The sequence below is a fragment of the Bos indicus genome, chromosome 3, assembly GCF_029378745.1.
Source record: "Bos indicus isolate NIAB-ARS_2022 breed Sahiwal x Tharparkar chromosome 3, NIAB-ARS_B.indTharparkar_mat_pri_1.0, whole genome shotgun sequence".
NCBI lineage: Eukaryota > Metazoa > Chordata > Mammalia > Artiodactyla > Bovidae > Bos > Bos indicus.
The window spans coordinates 48,806,169-48,827,034 of NC_091762.1; the positions used below are offsets into that span (position 1 = coordinate 48,806,169).

The 20,866-nt window shown below is 41.7% G+C and overlaps 2 protein-coding genes across 2 annotated transcripts in view; one reads left to right on the plus strand and one right to left on the minus strand.

Annotated features, from left to right (window-relative positions):
* TLCD4 (TLC domain containing 4) overlaps positions 1-16,399 on the minus strand; it is a 118,002-nt gene extending 101,603 nt beyond the window's left edge. Inside the window, exon 1 of the mRNA XM_070786065.1 lies at positions 16,144-16,399. The gene's annotated coding sequence lies outside the window, so the exon portion shown is untranslated. The remainder of the gene's footprint in view (positions 1-16,143) is intronic.
* A 114-nt stretch (positions 16,400-16,513) lies between these two features.
* The window catches only part of ALG14 (ALG14 UDP-N-acetylglucosaminyltransferase subunit), a 98,233-nt gene continuing 93,880 nt past the window's right edge, over positions 16,514-20,866 (plus strand). Inside the window, exon 1 of the mRNA XM_019957019.2 lies at positions 16,514-16,753. Within this exon, the coding sequence (XP_019812578.2) occupies positions 16,615-16,753 (139 nt within the window). The 5' untranslated portion in view covers positions 16,514-16,614. The remainder of the gene's footprint in view (positions 16,754-20,866) is intronic.

The window sequence follows — 20,866 nt, forward strand, 5'->3', positions numbered from 1 at the left end:
TCGGAGATGCCATCCAACCATCTCATCCTCTGTCGTCCCCTTCTCCACCTGACTTCAATCTTTCCCAGCATCAGGGTCTTTACAAATGAGTCAGCTCTTCACATCAGGTGGCCAAAGTATTGGAGTTTCAGCTTCAACATCAGTCCTTCCAGTGAACACTCAGGACTGATCTCCTTTAGGATGGACTGGTTGAATATCCTTGCAGTCCAAGGGACTCTCAATAGTCTTCTCCAACACCACAGTTCAAAAGCATCAATTCTTTGGCGCTCAGCTTTCTTTATGGTCCAACTCTCACATCCATACATGACTACCGGAAAAACCATAGCCTTGACTAGACCTTTGTTGGCAAAGTAATGTCTCTGCTTTTTAATATGCTACCTAGGTTGGTCATAACTTTCCTTCAAGGAGTAAGCGTCTTTTCATTTCATGGCTGCAGTCACCATCTGCAGTGATTTTGGAGCCCAAAAAATTAAAGTCAGCCACCGTTTCTACTGTTTCCCCATCTATTTGCCATGATGTGATGGGACCAGCTGAGTACATCAAGTCTCTACACTGTCACCCTGCTTATTTAACTTATACGCAGAGTACATCATGAGAAATGGTGGGCTGGAGGAAGCATAAGCTGGAATCAAGATTGCCGGGAGAAATATCAATAACCTCAGATATGCAGGTGATACCACCCTTATGGCAGAAAGTGAAGAGGAACTAAAAAGCCTCTTGATGAAGGTGAAAGTGGAGAGTGAAAAAGTTGGCTTAAAGCTCAAAATTCAGAAAACGAAGATCATGGCATCCAGTCCCATCACTTCATGGGAAATAGATGGGGAAACAGTGGAAACAGTGGCTGACTTTATTTCTGGGGGCTCCAAAATCACTGCAGATGGTGATTGCAGCCATGAAATTAAAAGACGCTTACTCTTTTGAAGAAAAGTTATGACCAACCTAGATAGCATATTCAAAAGCATAGACATTACTTTGCCAACAAAAGTCCATCTAGTCAAGGCTATGGCTTTTCCAGTAGTCATGTATGGATGTGAGAGTTGGACTATAAAGAAAGCTGAGTGCCGAAGAATTGATGCTTTTGAACTGTGGTGTTGGAGAAGACTCTTGAGAGCCCCTTGGACTGCAAGGAGATCCAACCAGTCCATCCTAAAGGAGATCAGTCCTGGTTGTTCACTGGAAGGACTGATGTTGAAGCTGAAACTCCAACACTTTGGCCACCTGATGTGAAGAGCTGATTCATTTCAAAAGACCCTGATGCTGGGAAAGATTGAGGGCAGGAGGAGAAGGGGACAACAGATGATGAGATGGCTGGATGGCATCACTGACTCAAAGGATGAGTTTGGGTAAACACCAGGAATTGGTGATGGACAGGGAGGCTTGGCGTGCTGAAGTTCATGGGGTCGCAAAGAGTTGGACATGTCTGAGTGACTGAACTGAACTGAACTGACGGGACCAGATGCCATGATCTTAGTTTTCTGAATGTTGAGCTTTAAGCCAACTTTTTCACTCTCCTCTTTCACTTTCATCAAGAGGCTCTTTAGTTCTTCTTCACTTTCTGCCATAAGGATGGTGTCATCTGCATACCTGATGTTATTGATATTTTTCCTGGCAATCTGGATCCCAGCTTGTGCTTCATCCAGCGCAGCATTTCTCATGATGTACCCTGCATATAAGTTAAATAAGCAGGGTGACAATATACAGCCTTGATGAACTCTCTTCCCTATTTGGAACCAGTCTGTTGTTCCATGTCCAGTTCTAACTGTTGCTTCCTGACCTGCATATGATTTCTCAAGAGGCAGATCAGGTGGTCTGGTATTCCCATCTCTTTCAGAATTTTCCACAGTTGATTGTGATGGACATAGTCAAAGGCTTTGGCATAGTCAATAAAGCAGAAATAGACATTTTTCTGGAACTCTCTTGCTTTTTTGATGATCCAGTGGATGTTGGCAATTTGATCTCTGGTTCCTCTGCCTTTTCTAAAACCAGCTTAAACTTCTGGAAGTTCACAGTTCACATACTGTTGAAGCCTAGCTTGGAGAATTTTGAGCATTACTTTACTAGCGTGTGAGACAAGTGCAATTGTATGGTAGTTTGAGCATTCTTTGGCATTGCCTTTCTTTGGGATTGGAATGAAAACTGACCTTTTCCAGTCCTATGGCCACTGCTGAAATTTTTCAAATTTGCTGGCATATTGAGTGCAGCACTTTCACAGCATCATCTTTCAGGATGTGAAATAGCTCAACTGGAATCCCATCACCTCCACTAGCTTTGTTGGTAGTGATGCTTCCTAAGGCCCACTTGACTTCACATTCCAGGATCTCTGGCTCTAAGTGAGTGATCACACCATCGTGATTATCTGGGTCATGAAGATCTTTTTTGTACAGTTATGTGTATTCTTGCCACCTCTTCTTAATATCTTCTGCTTCTGTTAGGTCCATACCATTTCTGTCCTTTATCGAGCCCATCTTTGTATGAAATGTTTCCTTGGTATCTCTAATTTTCTTGAAGAGATCTCTAGTCTTTCCCATTCTATTGTTTTCCTCTATTTCTTTGCACTGATCACTGAGGAAGGCTTTTCTATCTCTCCTTGCTATTCTTTGGAACTCTGCACTCAAATGGATATATCTTTCCTTTTCTCCTTTGCTTTTTGCTTCTCTTCTTTTCACAGCTATCTGTAAGGCCTCCTCAAACTATCATTTTGTTTTTTTTGCATTTCTTTTTCTTGGGGATTGTCTTGATCCCTGTCTCCTGTACAATGTCATGAACCTCCATCCATAGTTCATCAGGCACTCTGTCTATCAGACCTAGTCCCTTAAATCTGTTTCTCACTTCCACTGTATAATCGTAAGGGATTTTATTTAGGTCATACCTGAATTTTCTAGTGGTTTTCCCTACTTTCTTCAAGTTAAGTCTGAATTTGGCAATAAGGAGTTCATGATCTGAGCCACAGTCACCTCTCGGTCTTGTTTTTGCTGACTGTATAGAGCTTCTCCATCTTTGGCTGCAAAGAATATCAGATTTTGGTGTTGGCCATCTGGTGATGTCCATGTGGAGTCTTCTCTTGTGTTGTTGGAAGAGGGTGTTTGCTATGACCAGTGCGTTTTCTTGGCAAAACTCTATTAGCCTTCGCCCTGCTTCATTCCGTATTCCAAGACCAAATTTGCCAGTTACTCCAGGTGTTTCTTGACTTTCTACTTTCGCATTCCAGTCCCCTATAATGAAAAGGACATCTTTTTTAGGTGTTAGTTCTAGAAGGTCTTATAGATCTTCATAGAACCATTCAACTTCAGCGTTTTCAGCATTACTGGTTGGGGCATAGACTTGGATTACTGTGATATTGAATGGTTTGCCTTGGAAACAAACAGAGATCATTCTGTTGTTTTTAAGATTGCATCCAAGTACTGCATTTCGGACTCTCGTTGACCATGATGGCTACTCCATTTCTTCTAAGGGATTCTTGCCCACTGTATAGATATAATGGTCATCTGAGTTAAATTCATTCTAGTCCATTTTAGTTCGTTGATTACTAAAATGCCCACATTTACTCTTGCCATCTCCTCTTTGACTACTTGCAGTTTGCCTTGATTCATGGACCTAACATTCCAGCTTCCTATGTAATATTGCTCTTAATAGCATCGGACTTTGCTTCTATCACCAGTCACATCCACAACTGGGTGTTGTTTTTGCTTTGGCTCCATCTCTGTATTCTTTCTAGAGTTATTCTTCCAGAGATCTCCAGCAGCATATTGGGCACCTACCGACCTGGGGAGTTCATCTTTCAGTGTCCTATCTTTTTGCCTTTTCGTACCGTTCATGGGGTTCTCAAGGCAAGAATACTGAAGTGGTATGCCATTGCTTTCTCCAATGGACCATGTTTTGTCAGAACTCTCCACCATGACCCATCCGTCTTGGGTGGCCTTCCACGGCATGGTTTAGTTTCTTTGAGTTAGATAAGGCTGCAGTAGGAGAGTAGAAAAAGAGTAATATGAGGAGCAGTATGATTAGTATGAGGAGAGTTGGAAGAAAAAAATGGAGTCGTGGAAGTCAGTCAGAGAAAAAAATTCAGTGGCCTGAATGAAGACAAAAAAAAAAAAATTAGAAAAGGAGATTTTCTTTGGGTTTAATAATCCAGCAGTTACTAGAGAATAATTATGGCAGAAGCTAGATTTCAGTGAATTAAGGAAAAAAAAAAAAAAAAACTAGACAGCAAGTATGGAGTAGTCTTTAACAACACTGACTTTATAGGAAAGAAAAGACATGATGGTAACTAGTTATGACTGGTTGCACTAGCATGTGGACTAACATAAGAACCAGTCTTCAAGGCTGAGTTGGGGTATTGGGTCCTAGAGACCAGGGTGGTTCACAGTTCTAGCTGTCCAGCATATACATAATGTACATCTTAAACAGTAGTAACCCAACAGAGCTCTCTGATCCTCGGAATAGATTATGGATGTAACTAGTATGCACAGGGCACTGTCATTCTAGGACAAGCCCTGTGTCAATCAATACCTGACTTCTGTAGTGCTGGGAGGACCAAGTTTCTTCCATATGCTGAGAGGAGCCTCCATATACTTGAAGTCCACCAAAAACAGGCTGCCTAGCTACATGTCCAGGATGACCACCTTTCAACAACTGAAAAATAATTGTTCTATGCACACCAGAAGGCTTCAGTTCTATGAAATAGCCCAGTTGCTTAAAAATAGACTGGGAGTGGAAAAACACTCTGGCAAAAGGATAGAAGGTGTGGTTGGGCTGTGCAGGACTGGTAGTTTAAAGGAGTTCTGCCGAGCCAGGCCCAGCGAGGGAGGGTTTTATTGATTGTGCTTTTATTTTTTAATGGGAAAGACTTCAGCTTTAGAGGCTAAAGGGCAAAAATACAATGAGAGTGCACAGTTAAAGATTCAGGACAAAAGGCATAATTGATGGAGGAAATTGACCATAAAAGGTTTTGTTTCATTTATAGTACCTTTTTAGAAAGGGAAATTGAGAGTTGTTTTTTTTTTCCTAAGTTAAGACACAGACATTCCACAGTTCCCAGGAAAACATAAATGAAGTATCACAGAGTGTTAAGAATTTCTCAGGTTCATTTATTTTTTAACTTGTGTGTGTGATTATTCATGTCTGACTCTTTGTGACCCCATGGACTGAAGCCCGCCAGGCTCCTCTGTCCATGGAATATTCCAGGCAAGAACAGTGAAGTGGGTTGCTACTTCCTACACCAGGGGATCTTCCCAAACCAGGGATCAAACCCAACTCTCTTGACTCTTCTGCACTGGTAGGCAGATTCTTTTACCAATGTGCCACTTTACTCCAAAACAAATATAACCAGCAAAGATCCCACTGGAGCACTGGTGTAGAGAAAGGAATCTTAAGTTTGGCAAATAGCCAAGCCATCTGAGATTTCTATCTTAAAAAAGGTTTTCAGTAAATTGTCAAGCCTGTTTGTAACAAATTGAGAAGTAATTCACAGTGAATAGAGTACCTAATATAGATGAAAAATGATTAGGATATTAAATAAATTGTGGAGACGCTGAGAAGAAACCAGGTTACACGTCACAGCAAGAGCTATATATCCCCTGTTGTAAAGTATACTCAATATTATTCACACAGAATTTTAGGGAGAAAAATAAGACTAACCTTTAAGAGGCACATCTGTAAGTTTCATTCTTCTTATCTCCTTCTTAATGTAACATGTTCTCTGTATTTTCTGCATGAATTACTTTCCCTAAGTAACATCACTATACTCCCGAAGCCACTAGATGGCCACAGTACATCCACAGGAAGTCAAATCAAAACATCAGTGGTGTTGACTTAGCACAGTAGAGCCTTAAGTTCCTCACCTACAAAATGGGGATAATAATAGTACTTAAGTTCATAAGATGGTTGCGAGAGGTAGTTGAGAAGCTATACAAATGCCTACTAAATGGCAGACTGCTTGTATGACTGTGTATATGAATTTTGTTTTTTCATATAAAGTTAAGCAATAATGTATAGTCAGATAAAGGAATGAAAACATAATTTGTGTGTTTCTATCAAGGACAATCAATCTGATTTTGATACTGACCATTTGGTGATGTTCATGTGTAGATTCATCTCTTGGGTTGTTGAAAAAGATGTTTTGCTATGACCAGCAGGTTCTCTTAACAAAACTGTTAGCCTTTACCCTGCTTCATTTCATACTCCAAGGCCAAACTTGCCTTTATTCCAGGTATCTCTTTACTTCCTACGTTTGCTTTCCAATTCCACATGATGAAAAGGACTTTTCTCGGTGTTAGTTCTAGAAGGTGTTGCAGGTCTTCATAGAACTGGTCAAATTCAGCTTCTTCAGCATCACTGGTTGGGGCATACACTCAGATTACTGTGATGTTGAATGGTTTACCTTGGAAATGAACTGAGATCATTTTTGAGATTATATCAAAGTACTGCATTTCAGACTCTTCCGTTGACTATGAGAGCTACTTCATTTCTTCTAAGAGATTCTTGCCCACAGTAGTAGGTATAATGGTCACCTGAATTAAATTCACCCATTCCCATCCAATTTACTTCACTGATTCCTAAGATGTCAATGTTCAATCTTGCCATCTCCTATTTGACCATGTCCAATTTACCTTGATTCATAGACCTAAGGTTCCTATGCAACATTGTTTACAGTATCGGACTTTACTTTCACCACCAGACACATCCACAACTGAGCGTTGATTCCGCTTTGGCCCAGCCACTTCATTCTTTCTGGAGCTGTTACCAATTGCCTCCTGCCCTTCCCCAGTAGCATACTGGACACCTTCCAACCTGGGGGGCTCATCTTCTAGAGTCATATCTTTTTGCCTTTCATACTGTCCATGGGGTTATCCAGGCAAGAATACTGGAGTGGGTTGCCATTTTCTTCTCCAGTGGACCACGTCTTGTCATAACTCTTCACTGTGACCCATCTGTCTCAGGCAGTCCTGCAGAGACAGCATGGTTCATAGCTTCATTGATTTACACAAGCCCCTTTGCCATGACAAAGCTGTGAGAGTTGGTCCACAAAGAAGGCTGAGTGCTAAAGAATTGTTGCTTTCAAACTGTGGTGCTGGGTAAGACTCTTGAAAGTCCACTGGACGTCAAGAAAATCAAACCAGTCAATCCTAAAGGAAATCAACCATAAATATTCATTGGAAGGACTGCTGCTGAAGCTCCAATATTTTGGCCACCTGATGCAAAGAGCCAACTCACTAGAAAAGACCCTGATGCTGGGAAAGATGGAAGGCAAAAGGAGAAGGGGCTGGTAGAGGATGAAATGGTTAGATAGCATCACCAATTCAATGGACATGAATCTGAGCAAACTCCAGGAGGTAGTAGAGGACAGAGGAGCCTGGCATGCTACAGTCCATGGGGTCACAGAGTCAGACACAACTCAGTGACTGAAAAACAATAATAACAAGTTAAGGACAAAAAGTTCTATGGAAGCGGAAAACAACTTGAGAAAGACAGAATAAAGGGCAGATATACAATGAAGAAGAAAAGATGGATTTGATGGAGGTGCTGGTCAGAGGCTCTGGGAGGAGGAGGAAGGGTTGGGATGAGGAGAAAATTAATTCAGCAGATTTCAAAGACAAGCAGTGTTACGTGAAAAAATGGAATTGTTTCTTTATAAGTCTAAAACAGAAAATATGGTAACTTTGAAAATTAAGAGCTACTTCTATTGTGGTTGTCATTAGTCAATAGTATAATGTGGTATGGTACTTACCATGATAGTTTTGGAATACATTTATAAATAAGATTTTAATGTCTTGTTAAATTTGGAACTGATAAGGCATTCTGGGTGCACAGGCTAGGGCAGGGATTTATAAACATACCTGGAAAGGCATAGCTGAGATAAACGGACATAAAGTGAGAGAAAAAAAATAGCATATCTAGTCATTTCACTGCAAGTATATTGAATCAAGTGTTAAGATGAATTTACAGTAAAATGACTAGACACACTAATTTTGTTCTCTCACTTTATGTCCAGAGAGAGAGAGCAGCATATATTTGTCTGTCAACCTATCTAATCTAGTATTGTATTTTAATGTATCAATACTTGGAGAAAAAGCTAACAGTAAACCAATTCTTGACTAGCATGTGAAACAGCTACTTTTCAAAATCCTTTTCCTCCTATTGAGCTCTAATTTTACAACTGAAAAGTCAGGCATAGTAAACAATACTGTATTTCTATCTTGCTTTCTATAATGTATAGCACAGCACCTGGTGTAAATACACAATAAACACATTTAATGATACTGTAGAAGTTAAGAGTGTGAGATATTTTGAATTCTGACTTTCAGTTCCTGGCTTTGTGACCTAGAGTAAATGATGTGATCTCTCTGTACCTTATTGTCTTCATTTGCAAAATGGGGGTCATTATAATGCCTACCTCATGGAGTTGTTGTGAGCATTAAATTAGTTAATTCATGATCTGAGTGCTTGGCATATATTAAGCACACAGTAAAACGCCAGTTAAGGATTAAACAATGACCTTAAAGAGGTAGCATTCAAGGAACAGTAGGAAGTGGCTTCATCAGGAAAAGGTTGTGACTCAAATATATAATAAGTGTGTGTATGTGCGTGTGTGTGTGCAGTCACTCAGTTATGTCCAATTCTTTGCCCCGACAGCTCCTCTGTCCATGGAGTTTCCCAGGCAAGAATACTAGAGTGGGTTGCCATTTTCTTCTCCAGAGGATCTTCCCTACCTAGGAATAGAACCCATGTCTCCTGTGTCTCCTGCTTGGCAGGTGGATTCTTTACCACTGAGCCACCTGGGAAGTCCTATATGTTAAGTACATTTGGCCAAAAAAAAAGTCTTGGCTATAACTCAGATATTTGGTTGTACTGGCACAATTTCTGTCGCCTATCTGACCCAACTTTCCAGAAGATCTTTATGGTAAAGCATACAACCATCCATCCTGGTGGCCATAGTTTTATCTCTGGCCCAGGCTAAGAACTCCCTTCCAGCTTTATCCTACCTTGTCAAGGACAAACATAATGCTGACCAAAGTGGATCTCCCAGGCTCTTGCAGAAAAGCTTCATTCTTCTTTACCATCCTCATTAGGATTGAAGATTGCTGAACTCTGGTGGGAAGAGCTTCGCTGCTAGGCTTCCTGGCAGCCCACACTTCAAGGCAGCCCATGAGAGCATGGGAAGGTGACTTTTCTCTAGGAGGCTCTGGTAAGACATACACAGTTCATTTAGCCAGGATCATTGTAAAGTCACTGCTGGGGTGTTAACTGTCACTGCCCACAGAGTGCAGCATGTAACAGGTACTAATAGACCTGGATGGATATGAATTGAGAGCCTGTCCTCAACCCTCTTTACTTCAATCCAGAAGCCTCCCAGATGAGCTAGAAGCCTCATCGCTGTAGTTACTGACCCAAATGACCCAAATGGCATTCCTCACCACCTTACAAACCCTTTCGCTGCACCTGTAGACTTCTTGATCTTAACTGAAGATTTCCCCTGAATCTTCAACTTCTTTCTGAATGTCTTCTTCCCTTTGCTGCATAAGCTGAAAACTTGCTCTCTCACATTTCTTCAATATGTCTCTCAAAGACAGGCTGTCTGACTCTCACATCCTTACAGGAGGTGGGGAAAGTACTCCTCTGGACCCCTGTCACTGCTTCCAAACCATTTCTCCTTCTTCTTTCAAAAACTCCAGCTCCTTTGAAGTTCTAGTCATGCCACTGTACCACCCTGTATCAGCATCCCTAAAAGACAGCATACAGATGGCACAGTTGTATGCGGTTAATTTGAAGATGATTTAATAAAGGGACTGCAGTGTTGACTCTCACCCTAACCCTAGGGTGGGGTTAGAGTTTTCACTCTGTACAGTGGAAAATTCTAGTATAATTTATAGTCAGCCCTCCATATCCATGATTCCTTCATGTCTGTGTTTCCTGCATCCACAATTTCAACCACCTTCAGATCACGAGTATGGAAGTGCTTATTATTGAAAAAGCTCCACATATGGAGAAGGAAATGGCAACCCACTCCAGTATTCTTGCCTGGGAAGTCCCACAGACAAAGAAGCCTGGAGGGCTACAGTCCATAGGGTCGCAAAAGACTAGGACATGACTTAGCAACTAAAAACACACACAAAAAACCAACTTGTCACTCCTGAGGTATCTTTGCATCCACTTTGTTTTCTCTTTTTTAAATCATTTGTTAACCTACTCAATGCGGAAAAGATACTTGATCATGTGATTGTACAAAGTCCAGAATTAAAAAAGATATAAAACCAGAAAAAAAAAGAAAAAGCTCCACATATAAGCGGATTGCCACAATTCAAACCTGTGCTGCTTAAAGTTCAACATATTTACAAAGATGTGAATGAGGTAAGGAAGGCACAAGAGGTCATGCAGTGACTCAGGTTAGTATCAGTGGAACTATCATCATTCCTAGGCCTGATGGAACAAGGAAAGGGAACGCAGGCACCCAGAAGGAGAGAGATGTGTAGACAAAGCCACGTTGAAGAGCAGAGATCTTGAGTTCCGGGACACAGCCTCCCTCCATCCATTCTGAGGATCCCCAATGGCCAAACCCAACCAGAACCAGAGAGCAAAAAAAACCAATTGGTTTAATCTAGGTTTGAGCTCCCATGGCACTAAGTGCAATGGAGAAATGTGGATCTGGAGGGACAGATGGAACATATCTAGCTTAAAACCAATGCTTTTGGGGGGGGACTTCTCTGGTAGCTCAATGGCTAAGACTCTGTGCTCCCAATGCAGAGGTCCCAGGTTCTAACCCTGGTCAGGGAACTATATCCCACATGTGGCAACAAAGATAGAAGATACTTCTTGAGTGCTGCAACTAAGATCCAGTGCAGCCAAATAAATAAATATCCTTTTTTAAAAATGCTGTTTTTGGTTGCTATCATCTTTCAACCTCTTACTCTTTGACGATGTGAAATCCTAGCTCATTTTCTTGCTCTCCGCCCCTTAGTGACCTCAGCATCCATTTGGGTGTGCACACCCACCCTGTGATCTTTTTCATCCATTCATACTGTCACACCCTAACTACTACCACCAATAATAACAGTATTGGCTTCAAGCATCTCACTTGCTGACCACCACCTCTTATCTCTAAAGTTCGCTGACTCTTTTCATTGCAATTTTTAAACATTTTTTAGGCCTCCAATCTACTGACTTTATACTCTTCCATGATTCATCCACAGTCCCACCTCCATTCCCCTGTCTTCACTTTCCACTGTGTCCAGAGAAAACTCCATGGACCTCACTCCCTTGAAAAGAACCTCTCTAACGTATTCACCTGTCAAAAATTTAAGTCTGGTTAAAGCCAACTGTTTGCATTTTCCAGTGGCGGGGTGGGGTGGGGGGAAACATAAAATCATGCCAACTGGTTTTTCTCTATATTTGCTATCTCAAGCTACAAATGGGCATCCCAATCCACTCAGAAATCCTAGGCTGATCCTGGTAAGTATGCCAATTACTCTTCAAGATGCTTAATTCATGCATTCTTTCTTCTTGAGCTCCTCATACTCTTCTGCACCCAAGTTTCCACACCCTTCTCTATTCACCACCAATTCTACAAACCTCCCAGTACTGCATCCATATCCCTGCCCTCCATCCTGTAACCATGGAATAAGAGTCCCTCCTATCAAAGCCCAACCACTCCCTTTGTCCTCAAGATTTCAACCCTTTTCATTTTTAAAATAAATGCATTACAGGACTTCCCTGGTAGTCCAGTGGTTGGGAATCTGCCTGACAATGCAGGGGACATAGGTTCAATCCCTGATCCGGGAAAATTCCACATACCACAAGGCAGCTAGGCCCGTGAGCCACAGCAGCTGAGAACACACTCTAGAACCCGAGAGCCACAACTACTGAAGACCGCATGCCCTAAAGCGTGTGCTCTGCAATGAGAGAAGCCACTGCAATGAGAAGTCTGCCTACCGTAACTAAAGAGTAGCCCCCACTTCCCACCACCAGAGAAAACCCATGTACAGCAATGAAGACCCAGTGGAACCAAAAATAAAAATAAATAAATAAGTAATTAATTAAAAATAAATAAATGTGTTCCTATTCTCATTCTCTTTCTCTCCTGCATCAATTTGCCTCTACTGGATCATTTTTAACATCAAATGGAGTTGGTGATGGACAGGGAAGCCTGGCGTGCTACAGTCCATGGGGTCACAGAGTCAGACACAACTGAGTGACTAAACTGAACTGAATATGACAATTACCTCCCATCTTAAAAAATATTTCCCTTATATAAGGAATTTAGAAAGACGGTAATGACGATCCTATACATGAGACAGCAAAAGAGATACAGATATAAAAAACAAACTTTTGGACTCTGTGGGAGAAGGCGAGGGTGGGATGATCTGAGAGAATAGCATTGAAACATGCATATTACCATATGCAAAATAGATGACCAGTCCAAGTTCAATGCATGAAACAGGGCACTCAAAGCCAGGGCAATGGGACAACCCAGAGGTATGGGATGGGGAGTTCAGGATGGGGGACACATTATACCCATAGCTGATTCATGTCAATGTGTGGCAAAAACCACCACAATACACCTCCAATTAGCCTCCAATTAAAATCAATAAATTAATTTTAAAAATGTTTCCTTGACTACAAATTCTCCTCCATTTCCCATCCAATTCATCCGTTCCTCTTCAAAGGCAAACCTGAAATAACTATGTACAGATGCTGCTTCTCTGCAACTCCCCGTCTCTCCTCTGCCCATTTCTATCTGCCTTCCACTACCACCATTCCATGGAAATGCTGCTCCTGTTTAGACTGCCAGTGACTAGACTGCCAGTGACTTATTTGTTCCCAAGTCACTTGATGTGATCTATCTGCAGCCTGTGACGTAGCTAACTGGACTCCTATTCTTAAATCATTTTCCTCCTGTGGTTTTTGTGGACACCATTTTTCCTGATTTTCCTCCCTGGCTCCCTGGCTTTTCCTTCTCCATCTTCTTCTTTGCTGGCGCAATCTCCTTAACTGGATTTCTAAATATTAATGACTCCAGACTCTTCTCTACTCTGAGCTGTCTAATACATTAGCCATTGGCTAATGTCAATGTATCTATTTAAGTTTAAAATAACCGAAATGAAATAAAAGTTCAGTTCCTCCATCACACTAGCCACATCTCAAGGGCTCAGGAGGCAAGTGTGTCTAGTGGACAACGTGGTCACAAAACATTTCCGTCATTGCAGAGACTTCTGTTGGACCTGACTGACCCAAATTCCTTCCCTAAGTGATCTCACCCAGCTAGTCCCACGGCTTTAAACACCATCTATACGTTGAATTCGAAATTTACACCTCTAGCTCTAACCGAGACTTCAGATTTATACGTAAAGTGCCTAACTGACACAACCACTAGAATGTTTAACAGGCTATTCAAACTAACACCCAAAACAGAACACTTCCTTGTCACCCCCTCCTCCCCTTTCTTTACCCACAAAAGCTTGTTTCTCTTCCTGTCTAGTCCTGGCACGACACCATCCAACCAGTTTTCAAGCCAAATATCAGCAGTCACCTTGATTCCCAATATCTAATCCATCAATGAGTCTTACTGACTCTATCCATAAAATATATGTCAAATCTACCCTCTTCTGCCTCCCACTGTCATCTTCTTGTCTAAGGTTTTTGTCTGGATTAGTGTCCTTCTCATACACGATCCCCTGCAATGAAACCCAGCACACAGCATGTGTGCATTAAATATGTTGAAAAAAATTAATAAGTACAATGCTATTTAATAGTGCAAAATAATCTTACTTTTAAAAATATTCATGAATAATACTTGTTAAAGAAATTTTAGAAAACAGATTTAAGAAGATAATAAAAATCACTTCCAGGCAGACTTTACTTAGGATTGATTACGGCTCAATATTATTATTCAGTTTATCAATTACTAATACATTTTCACACCTTCATACACTTTACCTCTGTGCATTTATCTGCATTGTCAGTGCAGCTTACCTCCCCAAAAGAAATTTTCGTTGCTCATTCCTGATCAGTCCAGCCTTTTCTGATTAATCCAGTATAGTTTCTTGACCTCTTTTAATTATAGTCCACGCCTGTCAACCTCACAGGAGTTGGCTCATGCAGCAGACATTTATTGCGTTCTGGAGTTCCCAACTTGGTTTCTGTCCCTGCCTGCCACTCAGCTCCTCCCTGCGTCCACAACTTCCTTGTCAGCCTTAATTCAAAATAACTCATCCAATAACTCCAAACAATGTCTGCTACTCCATCTTCTTTGATTCTCGTTATTTACTGGTAGTCGCTAAAACGCTTGATCACCCCCTATTCATTCCACCTGCAACTAAGTGTGGTCAAGCTGATTTTTCGTACAGGCAATTCCAGTAGTGAGGGGATGGGTAGTAGGGAATGCAGGGGTATCTCTTGGGGCTTGGATTCTAGACATTATCAATATGTCCAACATCTGCATTGCCTGTGTCAGTTTACAGCACCACTTCAAACATACTATCTCCGCAGCAATCCAAACACTATTATTTGCCTACCCAACAATTCTCTCTCCTCCACCCTCCTCCAACTTCCTCCTCTCCAAGAGAATGTCCATTTTGTTCAGCACCCACCCTACACCAAACAGCCAGATACAACAGGTGAGTTGTATATCATCCTCCATCCTACTCCAGCCAGCTTTGTGGTCTCATTCCTTTGATGAGTGGGCAGGTGACATAACATGGCCAGAGAGTGAAAGTCTTCTGTGAGAGGTTCTGGAAAAGGTTTCCTCACTCTTACACAAACAAACAAAAAAGGGCCCGATGACAAGATAACCTCTTGAAATCTGGAGACTGCCTATCCAGATGTAATTTCTGAGACCACTAAATATCTGCTTTTAAGTAGGAGGGGAAACGGCATTAAGCTGAAGCCATTGCTGGGAATGGCAGAGCGGGCAGACGAAAGAAAACTATATCCTTTGTAATGTTCTTAAGCTGTTGTTCACACTGAGCCAGAGGCTCTACTTCTGGACTTTCATCTATGTATTGTAAGCCCAGGGGATTCTGATGCCATCAAAATTTGAGAGGCACTGACTTCTAAACCCACAATTATAAAACTTCTCCACCACTACCAGCTAAGTAATCTTAAGCAATTTAACTTTTATAGAATCCTTTTCTTTATCTGTAAAGTGCAAAAGTAATATTCACCTTATGACCTTATTGTGAGGATACAGAGTTAAGAGGATTTGATAGAATACAGAAAGTGCTGCAAGGTCCATTAGCCAGAAAATGATGCTACATAGTTCCTAAATATTTCCCAAACTTGCCTGCTGATACAAATAGATGGATTGGTTAGATGAGTTGGTCTTAGGCCTCTCCCCTGGAGATTCTGTTTCAGTAGCTCCCTACTGTACCCTAGAAATCACATTTTTAACAACACTGTTCTAGGATCTAAGCAAGTTTGAATTTAGCAAAGGAATGTGTGAAAATGTTGCTCAGTTGTGTCCTACTCTTTGTGATCCTGTGGACTGTAGCCCACCAGGCTCCTCTGTCCATAGAGTTCTCCAGGCAAGAATACTGGAGTGGGTTGCCATTTCCTTCTCCAGAGGATCTTCCTGATCCAGGATCCAGGGATGGAACCCAGGTCTAATGCATTGCAGGCAGATTCTTTACCATCTGAGCAATCACAGAAGACCTAGCAAAGGAATATACAATGTAAACTCCTATGCAGCAGGAGTTGGGATTTCCACTGTCTAAATCGAGATCTGCCACTGTCTCACTTGAGCAAGCTGTTTAACCTTTCTGGACTTGTTTACTCCTCTGTACACTTGTCCTATCTAACCTACAAGTCCACGGGGGACTGAAGGCAAATTACACGTGGGGTGAAGGGGTTTCTCTCAGTATTTTTATATTGCTGTAATGGGAATTAAGTAAACACAAAATTAAGCAAAACTGAGATAGGATAGGTGTTGCCTTTATGGTAAAATTAACTGAATAGGACGATGTGATCTCTGGCCCGCCACCTTGAACCCCTGAGCGTCCACTCCTCTCAGGATCACGGTGTAACCTGAGGTGATCACCTACTCAGGTCACACTGTTCGAGATCTGTGAAAACGTCTAGAAAAGTGAAAAGCCTGAGTGTTGGGAAAGAGGAGAAATACGAAGACCCTAAATTCAACTTTCTGTACCAAGGTACCTTTAACTGGCAAACACTTTCAGTAGCTGCGCATGTGCAACAGAAACATTTCTCTCGGCGTTTCATAAAGAAAAACGGCGATGTATGCCATTGGCCTCAGGTGGAAGTCACAAAGTTGGTAAAGCTGGAACACCTGCTAACTTGGGCGCTCCGGGGTTCTTTAGGGCGCACAGGTGTTCTGACATTCTCATGAGCTGCAACCAAACTTCTCCAGGGCGTTAATCCGTGAATTTCAGTTTATGCACTGGCTTGTAGGTTAGCAGAAACCCGCCCCCCACCCCCCGCCGGAAGCCAGCGGAGCGGTCTGAGCCCGGGCTTCCGCCTCTGGCCTTGAACTCCTCCCACCTCAAGCAAGCCACGCCCACCAAGACGCCCACTCTTCGAGTTTGAGTCTCCGGAGAGCCCGTAGTTTTGAACTCTGACCGCTCCTGCGGCCGGCACCGGGATAGCACGCATGCGTATTTTCTTTGAATGGGTGGTGCCCTTATCCTCGCTGCGGCTGCAGGAGCCCTGGCCTTGCTGCTGCTGGCAGTACGGCTGTGGGTCGTCCTGAGTCCTCGCGCTCCTGTGCCTCGGCGGTCTCTCAGCCTCTTGGTGGTGGCTGGATCTGGTGAGCATACGGGCCTTGACTGGCGGGCTAGGGTCGGGAACTACAAAACCCAGAGTCCATCGCGGCGCTCTTCGGCAGCGCCAGTAGGACTTTCTGCAGCTTTGAATGCTGAGATTTGTAGTTTGTGTGCATGATTGGCTCGTCTGCCCAACCTGGGCAAAACGCTGGTTTGTTGCCAATGTGCCTCAGGCCGCGCGTTTATTGACAAATGGGTAATTTACACTTGTCTGTAATAAACTTTTCTGTAGCGTATATTTTTCTAACAAAGTAAGTATCAGTTACCAAAGATGACACAGAAGCCTGTTGATGCAACATGAAATTTCCCTGAATAAATATTGTTATTTTGCATTATTAATCTAGACATTTGGGATTTAATTTAGGAATCACAGTTACTGCATGAAAAACAAGACAAACCGAATCGTCGCATTTTTAAGTATACATATACAAAATCTGCGAGTGTAGGAGCAATTACCTACTAACAGGAGAACAATACACACCTTAGGATGTTGTGTCAGGGAATGAACAACAATCTGTACAGTCAGATAATGCCATCTAAAGGGAATCGGCCAGCTCTGTACGCGCTTACAACTTTAAATGGACAGCTCTGACAGCCATACACACCCACACTGTGTACATATAGAAATGCCAGAAAATTGCATCCAGAAAGATTAATGTTTATAGTATTAGCAAGTGTTCTAAACCTATGTTCACCTGTAATTCATTACTTTATTCACTTAATGTGTTTTGAGCCATGGGAGAGAGGGCAGGCAGTAAACTAAGCCCTGAAAATAACAAAACTGATTAACACTACTTGTCATGAAGTGCTATGTCCCACGCACTGAAAGGTGTGAGGGAACAGCTGTGAGCGAAATGGAGAATATAGAAAAACTAACAAAACAAAAAACAGAATGGATCCTTGGCGCAATGAGAAAAGTGCTGTAACCTGGAAAGTAGAACCTGCTATGTAAGTTCACACTGGGCATCACTTTATCTGAACCTGAGGCAGGAGGCTTCCTGGAAGAAGTGATGTCTAAACAGATACTTGAAAGAAGACTAAGAATTAGCCAGACAAGGGGGAGCTGGGTCTTTGAGGTCTGGAAAGCTGTGTAAAGAAAGCCATGGCACTTCGGATGGCCAGACGTGAGAGAGCACTCCTGCAGTGAGTTGGATGTGGGGAGGTAACAATTGGAGAGGGTATTTTAACACCCCCCAAACACACACACATAGAGAAAGCGACACTACTCCACTGCATCCTACCATGTAGTCATTAGGATCACTTACCTCTAAGTTAACATAATACCAGAGTTAAATGACATCTCTGCAACTTACTAATTTGGTGATCTTGGGCAAATTAGTTAACCTCATTGAACCTTCTGTTTCCACTTTGAAAAACGTGAGTTAGGAAGAGCTGAGAGAGTAAATGTGGTGGTAAAGTGCTTAGCAAAGTGCTTGGCACATAGTAATGCATTTAATAAGTGATGACTTTTGATAGTCCTAGTAGCAATGGGATCTTTTAAAGAATTTTTAAATGAAGAGTGACCCAGTTGCATCTGAGCTTTCACAAAGACCATTCAGCCTGCATTGTCAAGAGAATGTCTTGCAAAGACTGAGGTAGGGAGACAAGTAGGACTTTTGAACATTTCAGGTGACAAATGACAGCCTGACTGGGGGGGTTGAAGAGTGAGGGGATGGAGAAAAGTATATGCATTTAAGTGAGATTTACGAGATAAAAATCACTAGAATTGTGGATTGGAAGTGGAGGGTGATGGGAAGGTGGGCTCAAGAGTCATGTCTGGGTTTCTGGCTTGAGCAGATGGATGGAAGAATGGATGTTCAAGCCATTCACTTAACATCATTAGATTTGGCAGACTGGGAACCAAAACTAAAATTGAGAATTTGTCAGGCAGGTGGTGCCCTCTGTCATTCAAACCATTGAGGGTATGAAGAGTCAAGGACCTCCAAAAGTCATCCAAACCAAAGAAAGATTTGTAGTTAGATAAATAATTTAATAGTTCATGTCCAAAATTTAGGATGGGAAGGCATTTTCCTTGTTTACCCTGAGTACCAAAAAATGCTTAATCTTACCATAAAGTATCACTTGTTTAAAGAATACCAATCAAAATTATTATTTGTCTTTGAAATAACATATGTTTCAAAGACATGTGACCTGCTTAGATAATTTTAGATGTAATATTAAATTGTCTGTCATTGGAGGTACAGCAGTAACAAAATAAAAGCCCTTGCTATCATGGTGTTTACCGTCTATTGGGGCTAGGGTGGGGGAGACCAAAATGGAAAAAATGAATAGACTGAATAGTTAGTTAGAGGCAATAAATACTATGAAGTAGAGATAGGAAGTTATATTTTAGATAGAACTGTCAGGGAAAGCCTCCTTGGGGAGATGACAGATACCCAACAGCAAGGAGGCCAGAGTGGCTGGAGTAGACTGTGTAAGGTGGGGAAGAAGTAGATGAGGCCCAAGAGCTTACAAAAAGTCTTTTATTCCATATGAGAAGGGGAGCCCTTGGAGGGTTTTGAATAGAGATAAATAATTTGATCAACTCTTTTTAGTAGGATCACTATAGAGGCTGTGTTGAGAATAGACTGTAGTGGATACTTAAATAGACAAGGGCAGTGAGGGCAATAGACCAGGAAGCTACAGTCATAATCCATGCAAGAGAGGTGTGGTTTGGAGCAGGATGCTTGCAAAGGAAGTTAGAAGTGATTGCATTCTGGGTTCATCTTAAGATAGAACAGAGAGGATTTCATTCCCAAAGAATAAATCTTATTGAAAGAGTAAAATGGAAGACAAAGCCCATCATTTTAATGACTTGATTCAGTAACAAGCTTAAATTTTCAAAGAATGTATTCAGTGAAGCTTTCCTTTAAAGAAAAAGGAAAAAAGACCATGAAAGTAGGTAAAATAAAGTCTTAACTGCAGTGGAAGATGTTATGTATATTAGGTTTTATCCTTAATTGTTCTAGCTGTGAAAATAAGTACCTACTTTGCAAACTACCACACTTTTTCAAAGTTAAAAACAAAAATTCTAAGATGAGTATGAGATGTGTGAATTACTTGCATAAGAAGATGGATGACAACTTATTGACAGAGGCGCCTGTTGGGCTACAGTCCATGGGGTCACAGAGTCAAACAGGACTGAGCAGCTAACACTTTCATTCACTTTCACAGAAGAAAATGGGTGACAAGTTATTAAGTTCCAGTATGATTCTAATTCCCTTTATATTTACTCTGTGCTGACTATTTCTATATCTAATTCCTTCTGGGATCTAGAGAGTAATCTTTCCCTTTCTACTATAAGAATATATATGTGCTTCGAGAAAACACATACTTAATTTGTTTGATTATCCTACTTGTTTGTTTGTATCACTATTGAAAGCTTTCTTACAACAGGGAGGTGGGGCAGGGGGAGCTTTGTAGCATAGTGAGTCACTAGTGAAGCCGCTCGGTCGTGTCTGACTCTTTTTGACCCCATGGACTGTAGCCTACCAAGCTCCTCTGTCCATGGGATTTTCCAGGCAATAGTCCTGGAGTGGATTGCCATTTCCTTCTCCAGGGGATCTTCCCGACCCAGGGATCAAACCCGGTCTCCCGCATTGTAGACAGACGCTTTACCGTCTGAACCACCAGGGAAGTCTATGCTTTGTAGCATGACCAGAAGCAAAGAAGAGGTAACAAATAAGATGAACACCGAGAATGTTAAAGACACCAACCTGGCTGAGGCCAAGGGATTGTGCAATTAAATAGATAAGATAGGGCTCATTCTTAAGAAGTTCAATTGCCTTGCTTAATTGGCATATAGTTAATGAGATAAATAAATGTTCTTTTGATTTTTTTTCCCCCTGAAAGAAACCTTAATGAACACAGTTGATTTTTAAATCATGGTTTTAAAATTAAAGTGTTAAAATTTTGGAGATTGTACGATTTCAGAAATTGAACACACAGTGGTTGGATGAAGTTTGGTAAATATTTGAGGACCTGCAGAGAGCTGAGACCTCTGTTAGGAGGTGTTGAACAAAAGTCTTCCTTAGAAAGATCTGAGCCCTAGCAATCAGTGCTCATCAATTCAGTTCAGTTGAGTTCAGTCACTCAGT